Here is a 24,880-nt window from a genome sequence, read left to right as displayed (position 1 = left end):
CAGACCAGACCATTAACAATTTCACTAGTGAATAACCCCAGGATACTCAGTCCAATGTGATATAAGGAAATGCCTGCAAAGGACCAGTTAAAATACCATTAAAAAAATGTGGATTTTCATACTGATCAGTTGGGAAACTTTTAAAACCTTGATTTTATCAAAGCTGCTCATTTACCTAAAGGGTAAAGCTACAGATGTAGGGGGTTATGAGAGGATGACCTCATGTGGCAGTGAGTGCTAGGAGACTTTAGTGTGTTCAGGTCAAACAAAGCAAACGATAAGAACAGCCAGTCACTGAAGTCTGTACCTAACTTTATTCAGATAAAACACACAGCTCACTTTCTGCCTCGGAGTGAGCAAACACATTTCCAGCCCACTGGAGAAGCTCGTCTGGCAAAATAAATCAGAACAGTGGGAAAAAAAGCAGGTTCTTAAGACACATTCAGCACAAAAGCTTTCAAACACCCAGAAAACACACATTTGGTACCCAATGAAACAACAAATATGTTATAACATTCTTATTTTGCATTTTCTGAGAATAATAGGTTCATTGTATTACAGTATACTGAAATATACATATACAGCTGTTTTTGTGTTTAAACGGCCCACTAGTTTGTTTTAACCGATGACTACTGATCCCCGAAAAGCAAATTAGCACGTGAAGCAACAAACCGTGTGCTCCCGTTAGCTCCTAATCATGTCCAGAGGCTAAGCAGATTTTTTATTTTTATTTTTTTAAATCTAAAGACTGATTATTTCTAGCTAACCAACAACTACTGCCTGTGTTTTTGTGATAGGCAGCTTCAATTTGAAGAAACTAATGAAAGATGACGACTTGAAACACATTTGGCAAACTTTACAGCGACATGTCGGCGACTGTGCTCAAGAACAAATGTGGCGATATCACATCATTAGACCCACCTCACTGAAGGCACGTACAGTCTAGGAACACAAAAAGTACACCACAAAACACCATATAAACACACTACAGCTGTGAATTTTCACTTTACTGCATGATGGTCCAACAATTGATCTGCTCTGTGACAACCGCCCATCTTGGCGATACATTAAAAACTGAAAAAATATATTAAATATTTCATCTGCAATAGAAATCCTTATGTTTGGTTTTTTTTAAAGTGTAACTGAGGTGTGTACCTAAAAAAAACATGAGATTTTTTACTTTTAAATGGATCGTGTGCACGTATATGAAGCAACAAGGTGACAGGTAACAGTACAAACATGAGACACAACACACAGAAGCAGAGACAGACTCTTATATGACACTTTGGAAAGTCTTATGACTTATCAACTGAAGTTTTTTAAGCTACCACTAGGAGGCGCCTGAACTTAAAAAGAGCCCTGAAGATGATGTCAAAGTTCCCACATGCAGCTGTGGTGGATGGAAAGCAGCATGACAGATTTGTGATCATAAATATACAGCAGGACCGCTCCTTAATTACTCTTTTTTTTTTAAACCATTTTATATATCGTCTCCTTCAAAATGAAAAATGTATGTGCAAAAACCGTTTGCTCTTCTTTGAGGTCTCAAGTTCAAAAATCAAGATTTTTGGACTAAATTTTCTGCTAAGATATACACTTAGTATAATTGTAATAATACACTGCATTTGTGCTCTTGCCTATAATAAACAGTCTGAGTAAAATCCTGCTCCTTCCTTCTTTATGGCACATGTGTGAGAGAAGAAGAGGAGGAGGAGGAGATCGAGTAGCGTGGTGTGCTCATCTCTGCACCGTCTCCATCCGTCTTTAATAGGTCCAGAGATCATCTCATCTCAGCCCCGATTGTCTGCCGCTCCCAGATTGCTTCATATTGTGTTCGTTCGTCCTCCTTCATCTCCCCGTACAGTACTTTACTCTGAGTTTGTCTGTCCATCGATCATTCGATCTTCCCCGGGTCTATGTTGTCCAGATCAATATCTGGCGATGCCACGCAACACATGCACAGTTTCTGGGTGTATAGAGATATCGCATCTGTGTGAAGAGAGAAAAAGAAAAATCAGATGGCTGCTCAAGGGTTGCTAATTAGAAAAATTTGCCTTAAGTGTTACTTGTTTAAACTAGTCCAGTGTTAATATTATAAAAAAGTAGCATTTCTAAACAGTAAGAGTTTTATAAATGTTGTACTATAGAAGCCTTTAGTGTAGGTGGGTTTTATGCTAAACTGAACTATGAAACACTAATTCCAATCCCTTTACAGAGAGCCATAGCAATTCCATACATTTCTATGGTAGCTATAGGAAATATGAGACTGGTATGCTACTTTAAAGAGTTGTGAGTAATAACCTAACACAGCCACATTCATTCACAGAGCTTTATACTATAGCTGTTGTCATATTACCACGTGCTAGCTTCAATCCTCTACCTTTGTACCTAGATTTAAGTTTCTTGGGGAAATTCTTCCTTTATAAACCAATTGGGAATTTGCAAGGAAGATAAAGGATGCATTTCCCCTCAAAGGGAATAAAAAGCTAGACTGACAGCTTGGCTAGCTTGTTCTAGCCTATGAAAATATGACACTGAGCTCTTGCTGATCTTTCTCAGAGCTAGACCACAAATGTTAAAGGATAAAGCAGTAATAGACAAGTGCTTTAATAAGAAGGCTATCAAATGTGAGTTTCAGAGTTCCCTCAAAGCAAACAAAACCTCTTCTATGATAGGCAGTGCAGTGTTTCTCTTACTGAGCATTTTTCCAAGGAAGGCTGGTCTGGAGCTGCGAGGCAGATGGACACAAATGTAGTAGATCGGTACCCCTGAAAGTGCCACACCAATCCCCACTAGAGAGTTGACAGTGTCGCTGTAGAGCGGCACCACCACCAGGAATAAGCTGCACAGGCAGTAGACTATTGGGAAGAACAAAGACAGCTACCGAGAGGGAGGAGGAGAAATGGACAAAACAAAAGGATCAGACTGACATGACTTTAAACATTGTCGCAACTCAAAACAAAAGAGGGTAAACAGTACAATACACTCACTGTTGATGGGTAAACGAAAAAAACTTCACAGACCATGAACAACACTTTACACACTATCTTTAATGTATCCATTTACATCTTGTGCTCATTGGTTTATTTGTCTGTTCACAATCTGATGGGGGCTGTGAGCTGGATGATGTGGTTGGGTGGCTGCACCAAGGTGCAGTCGAAGATTATGAGATAAAAAACATTGGCTCACATTCAGAAACAAGACGTTCATACACACAATCTACACTCATCATCCTGCCTAATGCTTTATTTCTATTTTCATTTTTATCTCTGAGCTGACTGCACTAACACATCTGAGCTAAATTTTACACCTGTTTGTATTTCAAGCTCACTTTGGTTATTAAGAACATTGCATCATTTTTGGTACCTTAACGGGTCGGTGTCGATCAGGATCTTTGATGCGAAGGTAGATCTGGCTGGCTATCGACAGGCCGATGAATAACCAGTAGTTGAAACTGAAGTAGTTGATTAACCGGAAAACATCTGGCACAGTCAAGTACAACAGAGACATGCCACCCTGTGAGAAGACGACCAAAAACAGACACAAATATTACGTTCAAGAGAAATACATTCATGACAAAGATGAAGAACCACAAAGATTTACATTAAAATAAAAAAAACATATTGGGGATACTTGCATTGAAAAGTAGGGCAGGAATCGGGGTGAAACGTTTAATATGGATCATACAAAGCACATTAGGTAGGTGGCCTTCTCTGGAACCAACGAAAAACAACCTGCGAGAGAAAATGACATTTCAATAAGAACTAAAGTCACTGTGCTGCTGATTGGTTAGTTGGCAATAGGACAAACAAAACAAAACAAAAAACCCATACATTTTGGGAAAAACAGAAATGGAGGCCACTAGATTTAGGAGTTTACCTCGAGGCTGCAATGATTGATGAGTTGAGGCCTCCGTAACAGGAAATCGCCACAGAAAGAGGAATCAGCCAACGAGCCCAGCCCAGCACCTCATCTGCAAATGTCTGAGGAAGCAGCCAAAGTGCTTGTAACTCCTTTTCACTTTAGTAAAAATGTGACTCATCAGTGCAGATGTGTGCCACTAATTAAAAGACACGAGAACTAATCCAACAAACTGGCTAATCTGCTTGCGGGAACCCCTGATGTTTCCTGCTACTCCCCTTTGTTTCCTTTTCAAGGGCGGAAGAAAGTGTAAAGCTCACACTGTTACAAATAATCAATGAGTACAAATACTGTCAACAAAAAAAACTACACAGATCACAGCAGTTTCACAGGACACTTTGTTAGAAAGGAGAGAAAGAAAAAGTTACCAGCTAGAAAGAGAAGAACAGCAGGAACTGAGAAAGATGTTATACTGTGATGCCACTTTAAAACCTCTGAGTGGATTTTCTTTGTTCATATTGTGACCTGAGCTGTTGCCAAAAGCTTGACTCGACAACGATGTGGCATCACTCATTTTAACCCACTCAAAACCCAAACATGCCTGAGGTGCATTATATTAGTGATATAATCAAGTTTAGGTTCAAACATCATCATGTTTTAGTGTGGCGCTGAGTTGCAAAGTACAACCAGCGCACAATGAGATTCGACATCATTAATCTCCAAAACCTGACTAAAAATTTTGCTGCATCTCACAGTTTCATTACAACAGGGCAGAAAACCCCTGGCTTAATGACAGAACATTAGTAAACCATTAAAATAAAAAAAAAGAGATTAGCAAATACCACTGACAAGTACAAATCTTCCTTCTCCCTGCACTAATCACATCATGAGCTCTCCTCCTGTTCCTGTGTGGCGCGCTAACCTCTTTAGCTAAATGAGGTTCCTGTCATCTCGACTCCTACAGTCTTGCATGACCAAGAGGGAGTACCAAAGCTAGATGCGAGAGGCAGTGGCTGTTAGATGGACTCAGAGAGACGACAGTCAAACACAGGAGGGACAGATCACATCCTCCTACCTCTAAGAGGGTGAGCAGAGGCTGTAAATACTGGTATGTGATAGGGCTTGTATGCAGATATGTACACAAAGTGACTCTAGTACAGAGCTTTGGACTCACCACAGCAACAGCTTCACTGTTGAGCACTGTATCTGCGTCCATGACGACATAGTAAGCTATGTTGGTCAAGATATAGATCACTGTGACGATGGGCATTGAAATGGCAATGGACAAGGGGAGATTCCTGCAATGGAAAAATAGGAGGTGGCATCCATTAAGACTGTTAGATTTAAACTACTTAGCAATACAGCAGTGTGAAAACGTGTTTGCCCCCTTCCAGATTTCCTAGTGTTTTGCATATTTGTCACACTTACATGTTTGATGTTTAATATTAGACAAAGATAACCTGATGAAATACAAAATGCAGCTTTTAAATGACGATTTCATTGATTAAGGGACAAATGTTCAATCCAATCCAAACCTCTCTGGTCTCGTGTGAAAAAGTAATTGCCCATCTTGTTAAATTATGAATTAACTGTGATTAACTGCATTTTTTGGAAAGCTGAGTTCAGTTTCACTAAACACACTCAGGCCTGATTATTGGCAGACCTGTTGAATCAGGAAATCACTTAAATAGAACCTATCTGGCAAGGGCTAATTATGCCACAGCACGCTAGGTCTAAAGAAACGCCTGACAAACAAACATTGACATCCGTCAGTCTGGAAAGGTTACAAAGCCATTTCTAACGCTTTGGGACTCCAATGAACCACATTGAGAGTCATTATACACAAATGTAGAAAACCTGGAACAGTGGAGAACTTTCACCACTGGGAGTAATCGGTAGGGGTGGGCAAATATGCTCGATGTTTCCACGTACGACGGATAAAATGGTTTTATCACAACCATCGAGTAAGAACTGCAATGGAAATATTAAGCTGTCTGCATGCAATTCACTGTGAGTTTGTTTTTCTCCCACACACTGTGAATGCATCATTAATAACCCCCTCCCAGATTTTCTACCTGGCGCACTGCCCTTAGCATGTGTGTTTATAAACTACCAGATAGGGAAAGATATGAGGACAGTGGGAGTTTCAGATGAGTGAAGGAATGAGACTTTCTGTGTTTTTTGTTTTTGGAGGCTATTTAAACATATCGCGATGTGTATCGTGATACAGCCAAAACAAATTTTGTGACATTTAGATATTCCTGCTGACGACTCATCCGGGATTTCACAAAAGAATGATGAGTGGGCCAAAATTCCTCCACAGCGCTGTGAAAGACTCACTGCCAGTTATCGCAAACGCTTAATTTAGGACTGCAGCTATCGATTATTTTAGTAATCAAGTAATCGCTCAGTTATTCCATCAATCAATCAAGAAATTAGATAAGAAATATTTTTTCTCTTATTATTGAGCAATAACAAATATACACAGGTTTTTTTCAAAATGAACTGTTGATTGCAACTTTTCAATCTGAAAAATGTTATGAAAGCCTCGAAATCAATCTGGTCTTGTCACGGTCCTGGGTTGGTGTCCCAGTGTTTTGAGTTTCTTGTGTCTCTGAGTTTTTGTATTATGCTCTTAGTTCTTTGTTGCCCCAGTTTATTCTATAGTCTAGCATCTTAGTTTGGCTTTCTTGTATTCTGTTTAGTTTCTTATATAAAGCAATATAATCAGCATATAAACATTTAAGATGATAAATTTAAACCTCAACACTAGTGAGTTTGCGTTTGGGTCCAATTCCTGCCTGCACACAGCCGAAACATGATAGGTCTAGTACACCCCATGCCCCCCTTTAGATTCACCCCTGCTTCAAGCATCAATAGGATGGCTGCTCTTAGTTAAATTATACAGCTTGCTGTATAATTTAAACATGGTATCAGATTAACAATTAACAATTCACCTGTATATCTTAATACAACTTCTTGAGGCTTACTGCAGATTCTCCACTGTGTAAAGCAAACAGCGATGGATGGAGCAGCTATAAAATGTGATTTTTTTTCCATGTCAGAGTTTGTCATTACTTTTTCCCAGTAATGGTTTTATTGGCGATTGCAGGAACAGCGCTGCTGTTTTGGTTGCTAGAAACACATCTTCTTTCACTTAACCAGAGCTCACGTCTTGCTAATGGCTTCGTTTGCTCTTCACAGTGTGCAAACAGACTCCAGCTCCTCGTTAAACTGTGCCAGCATCAACATGACTGCTGCTGTTGTGTTACCAATGTTTGCGGGCTGTGTGGACTCAATGTTGTCAGCTTTTTTATTCACATGCTGCTCCTAAATTTGTTTGCATTGCAGGTGTGATTTTAGTCACAAATGTGGATGAAGTGCTCCCACTTCCACGACGACAGCATTGAAGCAAAGAATTTGTGTCGAGAATTTTTTTATAATCGAATTACTCGAATCATCGCAGCCCTAGCTTGCAGTTGTTGCTGCTAAAGGTGGTCCAAGCTGTTATTAGGTTCAGGGGACAATCACTTCTTCACACAGGCCCATGTAGGTTTGGATTTTTTCCCCACTTAATAATAAACACCTTCATTTAGAAACTGCATTTTGTGTTTACTTGTGTTATCTTTGTCTAATATTTAAATTTATTTGATGATCTAAAATGTGTGAAAAACATACAAAAAAAGAGTGCACAGAAATTCAAATGCCTTGTATTTCTGTGTGAAGCACTTTGCGATCTTGGTCTTAAAAGGTGCTATATAAATAAAATGTAACTTTACTTACTTCACAAACACTTTTTTCACACCACTTTATGTATACAAATCGAAAGCACAACCAGGAATAAAGGATTTTAATGATTACTGTAAAACGAGCATTATAAATACAAGATTGCGTACCTCTCTGGGTCCTTGATCTCCTCTGTAATGAAGTTGAGCGTATCCCAGCCAGAGTAAGAGTAGAGTGCTGAATAAAGGGCCAGGGCCATATCACCAGGATTCAGGTTGGAGTCTTTGAAAGAATCCTCAAAGTTCTGGTTAAAACCTACAACAACACAAGGTATACATTATAAATATATCCCATTTTTTTATTTTCATAATAAAGAAATATATTATTCAAATTGTATGGTGTTTTTTTTTTTTTACTTTTCTCACTTAAGGGAGAGAGGAACAGTTCATTTAGCCACACAACACCCTAACCATGCCCACAGTTTAACTTTTAAATGACTTTGATAAATGTATTTTAACAGATTTCATCCAGCTGTATTTGTAATTACTATTATTGTTATCATCAATATTATATAAGCACCATGTTTTGAGCTTTAGAACATATGTTGTCTAAGGACCAATTGGTAGCCTTAATAGTTGTTTTCTAAATAGAGACTATTCAGGGATCCTACCTTGTCCCAGCCTAACCAGTCCGGCAATGATGATGACAATTAGAGCAATGACCTTTGCAAAAGTAGAGATGACCTGAAGAATGGCACCCCACTTCACTTTCATGCAGTTTACAAATGTGAGCACACCTGATGGAAAGAAAGAAGCAGTATAAAACTACAAAAGTAGTAGAAAACTACAGCTCTAGAAAAGCTTGCAGCTAGAGAATGTAGCTAAAGGGTACAAGTCACTCCTCCTCATATAGAACTGACACGGCACCACCCAAATACCACCGGGTTCATTCAGACCCTGTGAGGAACACCCCTGTAAAAAATGAATCTCACAGCGTGCTTCTATTAATTCCATCACCTGTCCCATCATCTGCTCTATCACTCGATGTTCAAGTCAAACCACATGCATAAGAAGCCCATTTCAAATGACACATTTCATATGGGCGCCATGCAAGTTATTCCAAATGCAGCATGCGTGTTCCAGTAGTGCTGCAGCCAATAGACCATTTTAAACACCTTTCTCCTGAATTTACACGTGGAAATCCATTTTAGCTGTTTTGCGTGAAAGATTCAACTGTCTGCAACTGATCCTCCTGCTTGCACAGGAGACAAAGATGCATTTAAGACTTCCTCCTAATTAAGACTCTCACTGTATGCACTGCAATTTACAGGGGCGTGATGTAAAACAGTACAATCTAATACAGTAAACAACTGTATATGAACTTTCCATTGCTTTGGTTTATAAAAAAAACCAAACAAACAAACAAAACTAATTTTTGTGTGTTACAATGCTCTATTGCCAGCTCTTTAACTGAGCTGTCTACAGAAATTAGCACAGAGGTACAGAAACAGATGGGATGTGGTGATGTGCAATTTTTCACCTGCTTTATCAGCACACTATTTTTGCTGGGGTTGAAGAAATCTCTCCCTAATTATGTCCAAAAAGATTTAAACCAACACTGCATGGATACAAGCTTAAAACTACATAACACACTTACACCTTTACAACATCCATGCAAACATAAATAGCAGGTAAAATAAATGATGTGAGTGATTAATAGTGAAAGAGGCTTACATATGATGACAGCAGCAATAAGACGGACGGCATCGTAGGGGGCTAAACAGGTGGGGTAGAAAGGCTGGACCAGGTAATTGGAGAAGGTCAGGGCTATCACAGCTTGACAAGCCGGCTCTACAATCATCAAGGATGTCCACAGTCTACAGAGACATTTTTTTCATCTTAATTATCGCTTCACGTAACGCTTACAGTAGGCAGGTTTAGTTTATTTACACTGAGTAATGTCAACCTTTGTTTCCGTCTACCATTTAATCCCAGTACAGCACATGCCTGAGTAGTTTATTGTGTTAGTAGAAGGGCTCAGCAGTGCACTGCTGAAACAACATACCGAATAAAAGCCAAGAAACCACCAAAGGCTTCAAGGATATAGGCATAGGAGGCACCAGATTTACGGATGGTGGTACCAAGCTCAGCATAGCATAACGCTCCAAACACAGAGAATACCCCTCCGATGGCCCACACGACCAGGGACATCCCAAATGAGCCAGTGTACATAAGGACTCCCTGCAGGGTAACACAGGAGAGGAGATATTAAATACACACACACACACACACACACACACACACACACACACACACACACACACGGCAGTGAACCAGCTGTCATTTGAACAAATGTGCCTAGTGATCTAAGATCTAATGTAAATATAGAAGACTGCTCAACCCTAAACTGGACAGCTGTAATACACGTCATCAACAAAAACTGAAGTCCTTCAATTTCAGATTTCTTTAGTAATTAAGGTGCATTTTACAAAGAAAGCATTTAGATTTTACTGCTCTGCAACGTTTAAACCACAATAAAAACTCAACCACCCACCCCCCAAAAAAGGGAGAGACCTACCTTAGGCGAGACAAAGATGCCCGAGCCGATCATGTTTCCCACAATGAGACAGACACCATGAAGGAGGGAAATCTCCTGCTTCAGCCGCATGCCACTACCCTGAGACGCCGTGTCTACATCAGCAACCATTTTGAGGAATTTACAGCCTTTGGCCTCAGCTCAGATGAGATTGACAAGGAAATGATGGGAATGACAAAGTAGTCAAAGACTAGAACAAATAAGAGGTAGAAAAACTGAACAAAGAGGTGCGGGCCTATCACACGAGAAAGGAGGGATTGAGGTGTTGAGTGTCACTGAATGGCTCGAGCTATTGCATGTCTCTAACACTCATTGAAATCCAAGAGGTGCTTCTCTCGGACAATCTGTAAAAGAAACAAGCACACACTGTCTCACAGAAGGGAAGTTATTATAATAGTAAACAGTTTTGCTGAGCAGATATGAGTTAAGTGATCCCAGTTCAGTATGTCATCATACACACATCTCTGTTATCTTCCATAAATGAATGCCTTTCTTTATATATGAAGTGCTTTGGGTTCAAATAGCACTGTGAGTGAAATGTTTCCCACACTGCTCTTTCCCATAGATATTACACATTAACTAGAGGTGGGAGTAGGGCTGGGCTATATCATACCGTTCACAGTAATACCGGTGTAATGTTGGGCAACGATAAGAAAATGAAATATTGCGATAGAATGTGGGTAAAACGCGCATGCGCAGTGCCTTTGTTTACATACGCACATGGCGGCGTATCTGTCAAATGTGTCAGTACGACTTTGCTTAGCTACGAACCCGCACTGCTTGATGGATTGTCGGAGCTTTACGGTTATCGTAGGCAGGAGCCTCACGAAGTGATACGTACAGTGCTTCATCATAATATTACCGTATTGTGTGTGTATAACCTCTTTTTAAGTTTTGTGGATATTATACATGGTTATGCTGAAGATATGTCGGCCAATTTCCACTGGAGATGCCTTTTGGTTAAACTGTCAGCAAGGATTTGCATTTGCACTGTTAATTTTTTATATAACTTTAATGCACATAAAAAACAGCTGCTTGTTTAAGTGAAAATACATTGATGTTTGTTTGTTTTTTGCACTAATAAAGTTGTGGAGTTATAAAGTATTTTGTCTAGTGTCAATTATATCGTCAGTTATATTGTTATCGCAAATTTTCAAATGTATATCGTGATAAATATTTTTGGTCATATCGTTGGGAGTCACCTGACACCCAACAATACAATATTATCATAATGAAATGAGATGGTCAAGAAGACCAACACTGTCAAGAAAACCTGCTAGAAATGTTTCCATCAGAGGGAGTCAGTCTACTACTAGCCTGATATCAGTATGCAAATGAATGGGGTCAAGTTGGCAATTACATGCAATCAAGTGACCTGTGCAATCACCTTGTGATCAAAAGACTTGGTGAGTCTGAAACACTGCCAACCAACCTGTGGGCGTGGGCGACCGTTTAGTCACCATTGCAGAATGTGAAAATAAATTCAACACAATCACCAGGAAACAAGCAACTTTTAGTAGATTTCAAAGTGCTTTAACTCAATTCAAACGTGTACTGTAGAAAGAGGGAATTTATGACTTTTCTGTGCTTGCTGGAAGGTAGCATGACAAGAGCAACGACTGCAGTGAGTCCAGACATGCTTGCAGAAGTATAGGACAAGTATGACTATCAAATTGACATATGGACACTGAGCACTAGGGCTGCACGATGTTGCATAAAATGAGAATCACGGTTTTTTGGCTTAGAATTGAGATCACGATTCTCTCACGATTTTCTTTTCCAATATAAATATTTATTGCACTTATTAACTGCACATCAACTTCGTAACAGTTGAAACTGAACATAAAAACAATAAATAAACATAAAAACAAATGTCTCACGTTTTGTGGTTGCCGCAAAATGTTGTACTGCTTGAAATTCCGTCTCCACCATTGCTCGACGCTGCGTGTATAGAGCAGGTAGTGCAACAATAGAAAAATAGTTGCGGGACGGCACTGTGTAGCGTTTGTCTAGGGTGTTGATCATTTTCCTAAATCCCTCTTTTTGCACAGTGTTGATGGGAGCCATATCTTTGGTCAGGTGATAAGTGATAGCCTCCGTAATTTCTTTGTGCCTGTGGGAGTTCGACGGGTATAGGGAAGCGCTGTATAAGGTTCCCGTTATTGATGTTTGGGTGGTTGACCGGGACGGATGTTCTCTTGTCACTTTCTCATCATCCCTGACGTGCTCTCCGTTGTTTTTTCCCTGCTAATTTTAGCATCACACGGCACAGCTTCTGTATCACGTGGTATAAGGCTCCGCCCTTGTCATTTGTTGAGCAGGAAGAGTGAGCGCTTGTTTTCATGCAGATTACGTCCCGGATCAAAATGCGGTACAATCGTCGTTGCCTTTTTTTTTTTTTTTAAATCGTTGTCATTTGGAAATGAGATCGCACATAAGTATGAATCGAGATCGCGATTTTCTAACGATTAATCGTTCAGCCCTACTGAGCACTTTGTAACTGTTGCTATAAAACTTCATATTTAGCCATGTATTTTAAAATCTCGCATCTAGAACTATGTAACTTCTAGCCTTTTGAAATCGGATGATTCTTTTTGAAATACTCTGTATAATAAGAATGATAATAAGAATGTCATATATTTGATTAGCTGCATTTATAATTCCTATCTCTCTGCTCGTCAGTGCATCCAAGAACATTTCCAAATCAGGGACAAACAACCAACCAACAGCCAGGCTGTGATAACTACATCTTGTATGCGCTGGCTTAAAGATTTATATTTCCCTGTTGCAATATTACATCTAGCTTGCTCGCCTTCAGCAGTCAGTCACATTCTGGTCAGTACTGTTTAACAAATGGCTCCATGGTGTATCGTTTTAAACCTTTGTCTAACAAGTGAAAGAGTCCTGGTTTGATCCCAGGAGGAGACAAATCCCTTTGGGGCTGTTGCCAGTGGAACAACCCTCAAATCAACCATGAATAAGGAAACAACAACAGCAGCTTATTTCACAGGCATCCAGCTCCCCGAACTAGTAAATCTTGAATAACCAGCTGTCAGCCACGGGTCCTTTCATTCCCACGCGACTTTGGTTTTTAAACTGCAGGGTCGGACGACACGGTGCAATCAAAATGGAGCAAGTTCCACTTTTATTGCACCTCATTTACCCATTATCTGTTTTCTTATATCATCTGATAGCGCTGGCTTCATAATTCATCACTGAATGTGAGCAAAGTTTAACTTAATTTGCATATTTTAGATTCTAACTTCCCATACAGGAAAGCAGTGCCTCGCTCACTCTCTCCTCTCATCAGTGTGTATTCACAGAGAAAAAGAGATCTAACCTTACATAATCCTGCCGCTTTGTCTGTAGCACACCGTGTGCTTCATAAGCAGGTGCTATGTTACTAAAAAGTGAAGCAAACTACTCATCCCGCCTCCTTCAGCCTGGATCAGTTCATGGGAAGAGGCACTCAAAGCAAGCGTTGGACTGAAACACTGAGCCAAATCAAATTTCACCTTTACTAACTAAACACATCTTTCTTGGAAGCACATGCACAAATACATTAAAGCACTATGAAGAGCTCCATGAGTTGGATCCCCAGGAAGAAACAACACTCATATTACACTGAAGATATATAACATGGAAGAAAACTTTAAATATGTTCACTGAGGGTATCCAATGGTGTAACAACTGAAAAAAAATAGGTTTCGATGTGTTTCGAAACTGAACCACAGAAACAATGCACATTAAATCTTTGTGGCTCCCAACATCATCACCATCCCAATGTTTTTATGTGTCTAATATAGAAGACAGATGTTTGATGCCCTTCCAATTAAAATGACATTCTGATTGGAAGCGTGCTGTACTCTCAGCCATCAGCTTTTGGTGCAACTTTACCTTAATCTTTCAGTCAAAAAAAAGTAGATAAAAAGATTAATTTAAGCAATGTGTTTATTAAATGTGTGTAATTGTTGACAACTCCTTGGATTTTGAATCAGCTCTGTAGGTCTATATTCCCCTTTTAAATCATGTCTGAGGTATTTCATGGTTTTTGTCAAGTCCACTGTGAACTTTTTTTTTTCCATTTTAATCTTGTTGTTTGTTTATATTGCCAGCTATTGCTGTTCCAGTGAGAGTGTGAAGTGGTTAGAATGAGATATGCACCCCCAAGTCTGAGGCCATGGTCCTCAGCTGGAAAAGTGTGGAATGCCCACTCCGCGTCAGGGGCGAGTTACTCCACAAAGTTGAAGAGGTTAAGTATCTAGTGGTCTTGTTCGCGAGTGAGAGGAGAGGGAGATCAACAGACGGAATAGTGCTGCGGCTGCAGTGATGCGGAAACTGTACCGATCTGTCAAGGTAAGGAGCGAGCTGAGTGTAAAAGCAAAGCTCTTGATTTACCAGTTGAGCTATGTCTCTACTTATACTCATGGGCTTTGGGTAGTGACTGAAAGAAAGGGATCCTAGACATAAGCAGCGGAAATGAGGTTTCTCTGATGGGTAGCTGGCCTCTCCCTTAGAGATAGAGTGAGGAATTCGGCCATCTGGGATAGGCTCAGAGTAGAGCCACTGCTCCTCCGCATCAAAAGGAGCCAGATGAGGTGGTTTGGACATCTAACAAGGATGCCTCCTGGGTGAGGTGTTCTGGGCATGATCCATCAGAAGGAGGCCCTGGGGCAGAAACAGGACACACTGAATAGATTATATCTCTTGCTTGGCCTGGGAACGCCTCTGTGTTCACCCAGTGAAGCTTAAGGAGATGACTGGGGAGAGGGAGTTCTGGGATTTTGGATGGACTTTATGGATGGATGGGTGTTCCTATGTGCAGATTTTCCATCTTTTGAAACCTCAAATGTTAATACTACCATAACTTGAAACCACTTTGGGTCAACTATAATAACAGCAGCAACCTTACATAATTTGACAAAGCTAAATCTCCTGAATATCCCTTTTTTTGTTCATCTTAAATAGAGCAGGGCGATATGGCCAAAAATATTTATCACGATATATATTTGAAAATTTGCGGTAACGATATAACCGACGATATAATTGATGCGAGACAAAATACAACTCCACAACATTACTAGCGCAAAAAGACAACCTTCCATTTATTTTCACTTAAACAAGAAGCTGGTTTTTATGTACATTAAAGCTTTATAAAAATGTAACAGTGCAAATGCAAATTCCTTGCTGAAAGTTTAACCAAAAGGCATTTCCAGTAGAAATGGGCTGACATATCCTGAGCATAACCATGTATAATATCCACTGAAGTTAAAAAGAGGTGCTTTGCAACATTAAACTGCAGTGTGCAGTACGTATTTTTCGGACCATAAGGTGCACGGGATTATAAGGCACATTAAGCGAAACAAAGCAGTCCGATAAATCAAACTTTATTAAACTCATTCTTCTTGCTTCCTCCACTTCTGTACCATTGATTCATTAATGTTGAATTCTCTGGCAGCTGCTCTATTCCCATGTTGCTGCAGTATATTAATGACTAACCTCGTATTGTGGATGGATTATCTCAGTTGTTCTCCTGACTGAAGTTTGGTCCGTTTACAGCATCCTGCCATGCGATTGCATTTGTCTCTAACCATGAAGAACCTTCACGTTAACTTTTATAAGTGGAAAAGTGTTAGTGTTCGTCCTCCAGCTTCACTGTTTATGTTATGCTAACATACAGTGGGGCAAAAAAGTATTTAGTCAGCCACCGATTGTGCATGTTCCCCCACCTAAAATGATGACAGAGGTCAGTAATTTGCACCAGAGGTACACTTCAACTGTGAGAGACAGAATGTGAAAAAAAAATCCATGAATCCACATGGTAGGATTTGTAAAGAATTTATTCGTAAATCAGGGTGGCAAATAAGTATTTGGTCAATAACAAAAATACAACTCAATACTTTGTAACATAATCTTTGTTGGCAATAACAGAGGTCAAACGTTTACTATAGGTCTTTACCAGGTTTGCACACACAGTAGCTGGTATTTTGGCCCATTCCTCCATGCAGATCTTCTCGAGAGCAGTGATGTTTTGGGGCTGTCGCCGAGCAACACGGACTTTCAACTCCCGCCACAGATTTTCTATGGGGTTGAGGTCTGGAGACTGGCTAGGCCACTCCAGGACTTTCAAATGCTTCTTACGGAGCCACTCCTTTGTTGCCCGGGCGGTGTGTTTTGGATCATTGTCATGTTGGAAGACCCAGCCTCGTTTCATCTTCAAAGTTCTCACTGATGGAAGGAGGTTTTGGCTCAAAATCTCACGATACATGGCCCCATTCATTCTGTCCTTAACACGGATCAGTCGTCCTGTCCCCTTGGCAGAAAAACAGCCCCATAGCATGATGTTTCCACCCCCATGCTTCACAGTAGGTATGGTGTTCTTGGGATGCAACTCAGTATTCTTCTTCCTCCAAACACGACGAGTTGAGTTTATACCAAAAAGTTCTACTTTGGTTTCATCTGACCACATGACATTCTCCCAATCCTCTGCTGTATCATCCATGTGCTCTCTGGCAAACTTCAGACGGGCCTGGACATGCACTGGCTTCAGCAGCAGAACACATCTGGCACTGCGGGATTTGATTCCCTGCCGTTGTAGTGTGTTACTGATGGTGACCTTTGTTACTTTGGTCCCAGCTCTCTGCAGGTCATTCACCAGGTCCCCCCGTGTGGTTCTGGGATCTTTGCTCACCGTTCTCATGATCATTTTGACCCCACGGGATGAGATCTTGCGTGGAGCCCCAGATCGAGGGAGATTATCAGTGGTCTTGTATGTCTTCCATTTTCTGATGATTGCTCCCACAGTTGATTTTTTTCACACCAAGCTGCTTGCCTATTGTAGATTCACTCTTCCCAGTCTGGTGCAGGTCTACAATACTTTTCCTGGTGTCCTTCGAGAGCTCTTTGGTCTTGGCCATGGCGGAGTTTGGAGTCTGACTGTTTGAGGCTGTGGACAGGTGTCTTTTATACAGATGATGAGTTCAAACAGGTGCCATTCATACAGGTAACGAGTGGGGGACAGAAAAGCGTCTTACAGAAGACGTTACAGGTCTGTGAGAGCCAGAGATTTTCCATGTTTGAGGTGACCAAATACTTATTTGCCACCCTGATTTACGGATAAATTCTTTACAAATCCTACCATGTGGATTCATGGATTTTTTTTCCACATTCTGTCTCTCACAGTTGAAGTGTACCTCTGGTGCAAATTACTGACCTCTGTCATCATTTTAAGTGGGGGAACTTGCACAATCAGTGGCTGACTAAATACTTTTTTTCCCCACTGTAGCTGTGTCGCTAGCGATCACGTAGCACATCATTATATACCAGCTAGCCCAACTTCAGTAACCCTGCAAACGTCGCTGCTGTTTAGTTTCCTGTCTTCATTTATGTTGGAAGTGATAGCAGAGCTGTACGTTTGATTTTTTTCAGAAATCTCTCAGTCAGAACATGCAATATCATGCTTAGGTAACTAGCGAAACTAGCGAGCTAACTTCCGCTAGCTTCCTGCTAACTTCTAACTCCGTTAAATGTAATAACTTTTGTTTTCATGGATGCCTGGAAGTTAAACTTTATAGTTACACCTGGTAAAGCAGCAATGCTGATCGTTTTATTAAAGATGAAAGAATTTAGACAGTTTTTAACTCTAAGTGATGCTGCAGTGTTGTTTGACCTGAAGAATACGGAGTTTAGGACCCAGATTACTCCCAGATTTAAGAGCATCTTAGTCCGACAAATACGACAATAACGACGGCCGCTTGCATGTTCTGCAAAAAAATGTGCTTTGTTGTGTATCTGATGGACAAACACCAAACCAGTTCCACATCACGGAAGTTGCACCATTTTTACAAACCAATTCTGGTTCATCTGTTTCACTCAACAATCGGCCATGTGCGTATGAAAACAAAGGCACTGCGCATGCGCGTTTTACTCCCATTCTATCGCGATATTTCATTTTCCTATCGTTGCCTAACATTATACCGGTATTACCGTGAACGGTATAATATGGCCCAGCCCTAATCTTAAATTTACTCAATTTAATAACAAACATTTCATTGCTTTTCTCTATTGGATGCAGTGTTTTTGGTGAAACCAACAAGCAACGTTGAGCATTGCTCATTAGTAAAGTTGATTACTGCCTAAAATGATAAGTCTGAAATCATCTGAAAGTAAGGAGCAATCATCTTTTCAGAAAATAATTTTTTTGGATGTCACAACTGGACCTTCTGGTCTGAGGAGGTCTGGCGCCATGTGTCCCGTTATTGGTCCAATGAAATTATGCTAGCATCTGTTCGTTAAGGTAATGCAGATGCTCCCCCCCCCATACCACAGCCTCAAAACCCATCTCTAGGGGAAATGGTTATGCTCACCAAAATAACATTTTCTGTGAATTTATCCCATGTTCATAAGAACAACAGAATAGTAACTCGATTAAACTATCAGTGTCAAGAACAAGACCGTGTAGAAGAAACCTGATGTACAAGTCAACCTCCATATGGAGTTACTGTGAGTGTAATGTATGAATCAAAATGCACAAAATGATTACGTAGGCCTCATAACAGCAAAGACACACAATGCCTGACACTGACACCTTACTGCTATTAAAGTCTGGATATCGCTTTACTGAAATGTTCATTCCTTAGACATCTAGTAGGAAATATAAAACCATCAGCATGAATGCCTTGTGCCATGTTTAAAATCCATTTTGAACACTATTCTAGACCTTTCTGCAACTCATAAATATCGCCAATAAGTTTAACATAGCAAAGTGTTCATTCTTTATGTGTTCCCATCTCTTTCCCTTCATACTCAAGTGAAGCTGCACTTACTCAACTTTAGTTTTTTAACTGTACAAAGTGAATACATTTACCCCACTTACACTTTAAGATAATTCTGATAACATAGAAAACACTCCACTGCACACTCATCTCTGAACTCAAAACAAGAATCTGATCCTCTTTCTGTTATTAAGTCTTTATACTTCAGGGGGGAATCTATGTTGTAGCTATAGCAAAGCCCCTACAAAAACCGACCAACATAACATGCAGCATAACTTAACATGCGCCTCTCCGAAAATGTAACTACATGATAACAATAACTGGCTCTATATAGGGGTTAATAATCATAGTATCAATATAAGGACTCACAAATATTATTCATTCTTATTCACAAATCCTGGGAGCAGATTGCTGAAACTATTGGAATGGAGGTGAGTGAATGTGTTCACATTGAGAGGAAACTGGGTGGACACAGAAGACCCGCCTAAATAAGGGCCAAAGCTGTTGTCCGTTTTCTGAGACATCTACTAAATGATGCTCAGGATGTTGCAAGAGTCTGTTTTGTGGTCAGGCAGGTCTGACGTTAGGTAGCAATGTGAGTGTGGAGTTGGACTCTAACAGAGGTTTGGGAAATAACGATGCTGCCCAAGTTATTGTCGGTATCGCAGAACTGGCTATTATGCAATAATGCTTACGCTGTGTGGACCGTGCAGCATGTATTTTTTTTTTAGTTTGCTGATTGTTAAAGGTTTTATACTCAGCATCTGCTCTGTGCATAGTGAACACCACGTCGGATTTTAATAATAGCACTTGAGGCACGTCGGGCTCGTTAAACGCATGTTTAAACTGTTGGAGGAGTTTTTGTCGCTGATTTTACGCTGCATTCATTTATTGAATCCTGACGCAAACTTGCTAGCGACTTACATTTCCTTTCACTCTCGACTCCGTCATTTTCCGCATGTTAAGTGAGAAAGGGCGAATGCAAATTTCAGACCTAGCTTTTAAAGGAAGTACAACTTCCACTAGTACTCCCAACTCAGTTTAAAAGTAGTGGTGATTGTAAACCCTTCTAGCCTATGATCCAGATAACTTCCCGCTATTAAAAAAGGCCGGCAGAGAAGATTAGACCGACTTCTTTGCCTTTTGTGTCATTACGACTCTGAGCAGTGTAGCTCTGCGCGCTTCCGCACGGGGCATCCACCATTCTGTAAGGCACACAAAAAGCAATGTAGTCACTAATTAGTGGTTCATCTCCGATATTAGCCATAGGCGGGAATGTTCAACACGCAATTGTTTAGTTTCAGCCACCAAATTATACCACATCAACCGCAAAACGCGCTCGCGCCCTGTTAACACGCAAAGGCAACGGTTTTTGTTACCAATGATTAGGAATGATAGCTCTGTTAGCCCCGGCCCGACACACACTCAGTGAAAGAGGAGAGGGGTGAAAAGCGCGTCTTGTCTCGCCTACTTTAAATCTCCAGCTCACACTGTTATGTAAACGAAACACTCAGTCACCATGTAAGAAGAGTCCGCATTAAACTAGTTGCCGGGCGGCTCCACGTGTGCCAACAGAGCTAATGACGACGAACACGTATGATGCTGCAGATGTACATGCTAGCATTAGTGTGCGCGTGAAAGACACGTAGCGACGGTTAACTTCGACTGAAACGACTCCTGTCCGCGTGCCCACCTAGTCTCTACATCTACAAAGGTAGTGAAACCTCTACTGTGAAGTCAGGCAATTTACCTTTTAGCTGAAGCGAGCGGTGACTCAAGGACCGTCCTTGGGATTTCCAGTCACCAACTTGTGCCGCTCCACATTTTAGGCAAGCAACATCTGTAGCTGGCTCCTCCTAGCCAACCTCCCACCATACGTGACCCTATACGTTCAAAAGCAGAAGCCTTTCTGTGAACAGCAGAGAACATTGCATAAGATACTTTAATAAATAACAGAGGAAATAAAGTTCATCGCGTGTCGCTTCTCACCCTATTGTTAGCATTTCGGGTGAGCGATGATTTGATCTGTTTGAAGAGTAGACAGTAAGACAGTTGAAGCTCTGTCAAGCAATGAAAATGGATTTTTTTTCTTTAGCTCTGGAGACTGTGGGTGGGTACACTGTAGTCATAAAAGATGGACCAGTAATCATATAGACTGTAGTTTTTTATGTAACGTTTAGTTGATTTTAAAGGGCTCAAAGTGTGCCAGGAAAATACTCCCCACACAGGGGCGGATCTAGAAGGGTGGCATGTGCCACCCTAAAATGATCACTTGCCATCTTGGTTTTGAATATGACAATGTTGTTTATTAAAAAAAGATAGCATTAACACTTTGAGCCTAGCTACAGTTAACCCTGAATATAAATTCTAAAACTGAATATATTGCATAATGTTACCCCCCACCACCACCACCAATATTAACAAATGGTTCAGCCCATAGCACAGAAAATTGTTAATTTAAGCATGTAACAATTTGATTTTTTTTCTAACAAAAAACAGTGAAACTTAAGTTATACTTGTGTCTGTAAATGAACCGCCCCATGTGGTATAGCTTTCTGTGGATTTTGATTGTATAAATATATTCGTTTATTTCTTATAAAGGCTATACAGTGCATAAAATCAAAATGCACATGTTTTATGTAACTGAAATGTTTAATTATGAGGGCTACAGAGAATAATTAAGTTATACATCCATTCGCTTCCGCTTATCCTTTTCAGGGTCGCGGGGGTGCTGGCACCTATCCCAGGTGTCATAGGGCGAGAGGCAGGGTACACCCTGGACAGGTCGCCAGTCTGTCACAGGGCCAACACACAGGGACAGACAACCATTCGCACTCACATTCATCTGCACCTAGTGACAATTTGGATTATCCAATTAACCTATCCCCACAAGCTGCATGTCTTTGGACGGTGGGAGGAAGCCGGAGTACCCGGAGGGAACCCACGCAAACACAGGGAGAACATGCAAACTCCACACAGAAAGACCCCGGCCTGATGTTGGAATTGAACTCAGGACCTTCTTGCTGTGCGGCAACAGTGCTAACCATCGTGCCACCGTGCTGTCAAGTTATACAATATTTATATAATATTTATATGAAACGTGTATATTTACTACATTTGAATCATTTTAACCATAATGGGATGGCTTTATTTCGCCACCCCATTTCATTTCCATGCCACCCTAAGAAAATTTCTCTAGATCCGCCCCTGTCCCCACACCATTACACCACCAGCACGAGCCTGAACTGTTGAGCCTATCCCTACTATCACAGGGCGAGTGGCAGGGTACACCCTGACAGGTTGAAAGTCTTACACAGGGCAAACGCAGAGACAGACACCCTTTATTTCATGTTATTTACATTCTTCCACTCTTCTGCTGTTCAGTTTTGGTGAGCCCATGGGAATTATACCATCAGTACTGACAGCAGTGGCACCAAGTGTGGTCTTCTGCTGCTGTAGCCCATCTGCTCTTCAGAGAGACTTTTTCACCCAACTGCTGCTCACTGGATATCTTCTCTTTTTGAGACCAAAATAATTGAAATCTTCTTTCTTTCAAATTATGCTGGTCAATTAAAACTTCAGTAGGTCGACCCGTACTGATTTACAGCCATGTGATTGGCTGATCAGATATTTGCATTAATGAACTATTGAACAGGTTTATGTAATAAGTAGTAACTGTACATCAGTAGAATCCCATAAATAATAAAACAACAAATAGAAAGGATGAAGAGGCTCAAACCGTTTACTAGGTTAAAGTTATTTTACTTTAGCCTAGTAAATGGTTTGAGTTGTAAATTGTGAGTGGCGATCGTGGCTAAAGAGTTGGGAGTTCGCCTTGTAATCGGAAGGTTGCTGGTTTGAGCCCCGGCTTGGACAGTCTCGGTCGTTGTGTCCTTGGGCAAGATACTTCACACGTTGCCTACTGGTGGTGGTCAGAGGGCCCGGTGGCGCCAGTGTCCGGCAGCCTCGCCTCTGTCAGTGCGCCTCAGGGTGGCTGTGGCTACAATGTAGCTGCCATCACCAGTGTGTGAATGTGTTTGTGAATGGGTGGATGACTGGATATGTAAAGCGCTTTGGGGTCCTTAGGGACTAGTAAAGCGCTATATAAATACAGGCCATTCATTCCATTCATGCCACCTTATTACAAGCCACAGCTACAAACATTGGTATATTGTTGGGCCTAGTTAAACATTGGCTTTTTACAGAACCTCTCACTACACATGAATAAACAGTGGGCACATATCGACTTTGTTATCTATGCAAGCGCATGCTTTGTGATAAGGACCCTGTACTTTAGGATAGTATGGAAAAAACTTCTAAAGAAATTCTATCTTTGTGCTCAAATTTTTGGAAATAAAATTGAAAAAGAGAAAAGGGAGTGCAATTTCCTGTCTAGTGGAAATAAGGTCAGGCATTCCACCAATCTCTGATAGCTTTCTTTGGAAATGCTACTATAGTGTTAATGTTCTCATCTTTTTCGTCCTTTTGCTGTTCTCTGCCTTCTATTTCTGCAAACACCTTGTATCATGGTTCCTGGGGTTGACACAATTTGCAGACACAGACAGAATATCAATATATCAGAAAATAAATAAATACATAAGATACATTATACACAGTAAAATAAATGAACAAAATGATGAATAAATGATTATTCAAAGAGGAAATATAGACAATAGATTAATGAATGAAAATTCAATAGTAACTAACAATGGACTTACATTTTCTGTTTGCCTGTATTTCTTTTATATATCATATTAGGTGCATTGTCTTGGATATTGGATGATGTTTTTTTGAGTCATTAGTTGATGTATTGTTATTGCCAGTTTTGACAGGAACTTTTCTCCGCGTACCCTACAGACTTGAGATTTGCTGCCACCTAGAGGCTATTCTTTTAATAATTCAAGTTTGGTGGTCTTTTGCCTTTGCATATAGCTAGCTTTACATCTTTATATACCCATAGATATATAGATATAGATATAACACACACACACACACACACACACACACACACACACACACACACACACACACACACACACACACACACACACACACGCACAATTGTTTCACCTCTAACCGTTTATCAGAAACAAAAGAGGAGACTCCCTCACTATCAGCTGTCACAGCAGGGTTGGCGCTCTGTTATGCAGGAGGACATTAGGTGTGTCAGAGTTTGCCTGGAGGAGAGGAGACTGTGGTAGAGTGCATTACATGGTAAAGCGCTCATTACAGGCACCGCCAAGTCAACTGGATTAGATGTTGGGAGTCCCTGCAATTGATTTCAAAATAAAACACACGTATTTAGAATATATTTAGCTTTTCCATAATGTTTGACGTTTACGCAAATTGTTGGGGAGCCTCACAGTTTAATTAAAAAAAACAAACAAACAAATAAAAAAAACAAAAAACAAATATTCTCTCCTCTTAGCATATTACATATACTTCACATGCACCTGTTAAGAGTTTATGATTATTGTCTGGCTGTATAAAATGTTAGCTGGCAATGAGAAAACCAGTTTTCAGTTCTAAATTTAATGTAATTTGTTTATAGATTTTATAGTGCTTAAAAAAGAAAAAAACCGTACATATTCCGGTTATTTAAGCCATCGCGTTTATAAGTTGGAGCCATGACACCAGCATTTATTTTTCAGTGCATTTCTTATTGCATTTTATTCCGATATTAATTCTGCGTTGTCTGTTTTAATTTGAAGCAAGAAAAAAATTCTTTGTTAGACTAAAACATTTTGAGACTTGAGTCTTGTATAAATGCTGCTGTGCAAATATTATTTATTTGTTTGTTTGTTAGTTTATTGTTATATTATATTTTTATTTTTTAAATATTATTTTGTAATTATTTATTTTTGCTTCCACTCTTTGGTCCCTCAGTAAAATGATTCATGGCTACTTTTATTCCGGAGGGGTGC

The 24,880-nt window shown here is 40.3% G+C and overlaps 1 protein-coding gene across 1 annotated transcript; it reads right to left on the bottom strand.

Moving 5' to 3' along the window:
* Nucleotides 1–295: 295 nt before the first annotated feature.
* LOC113014355 (Y+L amino acid transporter 2) lies at nucleotides 296–20,846 on the bottom strand. The gene is made up of 12 exons (XM_026155813.2): nucleotides 20,707–20,846; nucleotides 10,165–10,526; nucleotides 9,652–9,827; nucleotides 9,321–9,463; nucleotides 8,258–8,383; nucleotides 7,758–7,902; nucleotides 5,036–5,159; nucleotides 3,880–3,983; nucleotides 3,638–3,734; nucleotides 3,367–3,516; nucleotides 2,697–2,880; nucleotides 296–1,989 (listed from the first exon to the last, which is right to left on the bottom strand). The coding sequence occupies exons 2-12, from the start codon at nucleotides 10,291–10,293 to the stop codon at nucleotides 1,895–1,897; spliced, it is 1,473 nt and encodes a 490-aa protein (XP_026011598.1). The 5' UTR covers nucleotides 10,294–10,526; nucleotides 20,707–20,846; the 3' UTR covers nucleotides 296–1,894.
* Between the last annotated feature and the right edge of the window lie 4,034 nt (nucleotides 20,847–24,880).

Source organism: Astatotilapia calliptera, chromosome 22 (assembly GCF_964374335.1).
Source record: "Astatotilapia calliptera chromosome 22, fAstCal68.1, whole genome shotgun sequence".
NCBI lineage: Eukaryota > Metazoa > Chordata > Actinopteri > Cichliformes > Cichlidae > Astatotilapia > Astatotilapia calliptera.
This window is presented reverse-complemented; position numbering and strand designations above follow the sequence as displayed.

Bases quoted from the DNA above. Each gene is read 5' to 3' on its own strand.
- LOC113014355 (XM_026155813.2), bottom strand. From the start codon at position 10,293: ATGGTTGCTGATGTAGACACGGCGTCTCAGGGTAGTGGCATGCGGCTG. The intron at 9,464-9,651 runs GTATGTTGTTTC...ATGTCTCTGTAG, and splicing joins GGTTTCTTGGCTTTTATTCG to ACTGTGGACATCCTTGATGA. The intron at 3,517-3,637 runs GCAAGTATCCCC...GTCTTCTCACAG, and splicing joins TTCCTGCCCTACTTTTCAAT to GGTGGCATGTCTCTGTTGTA.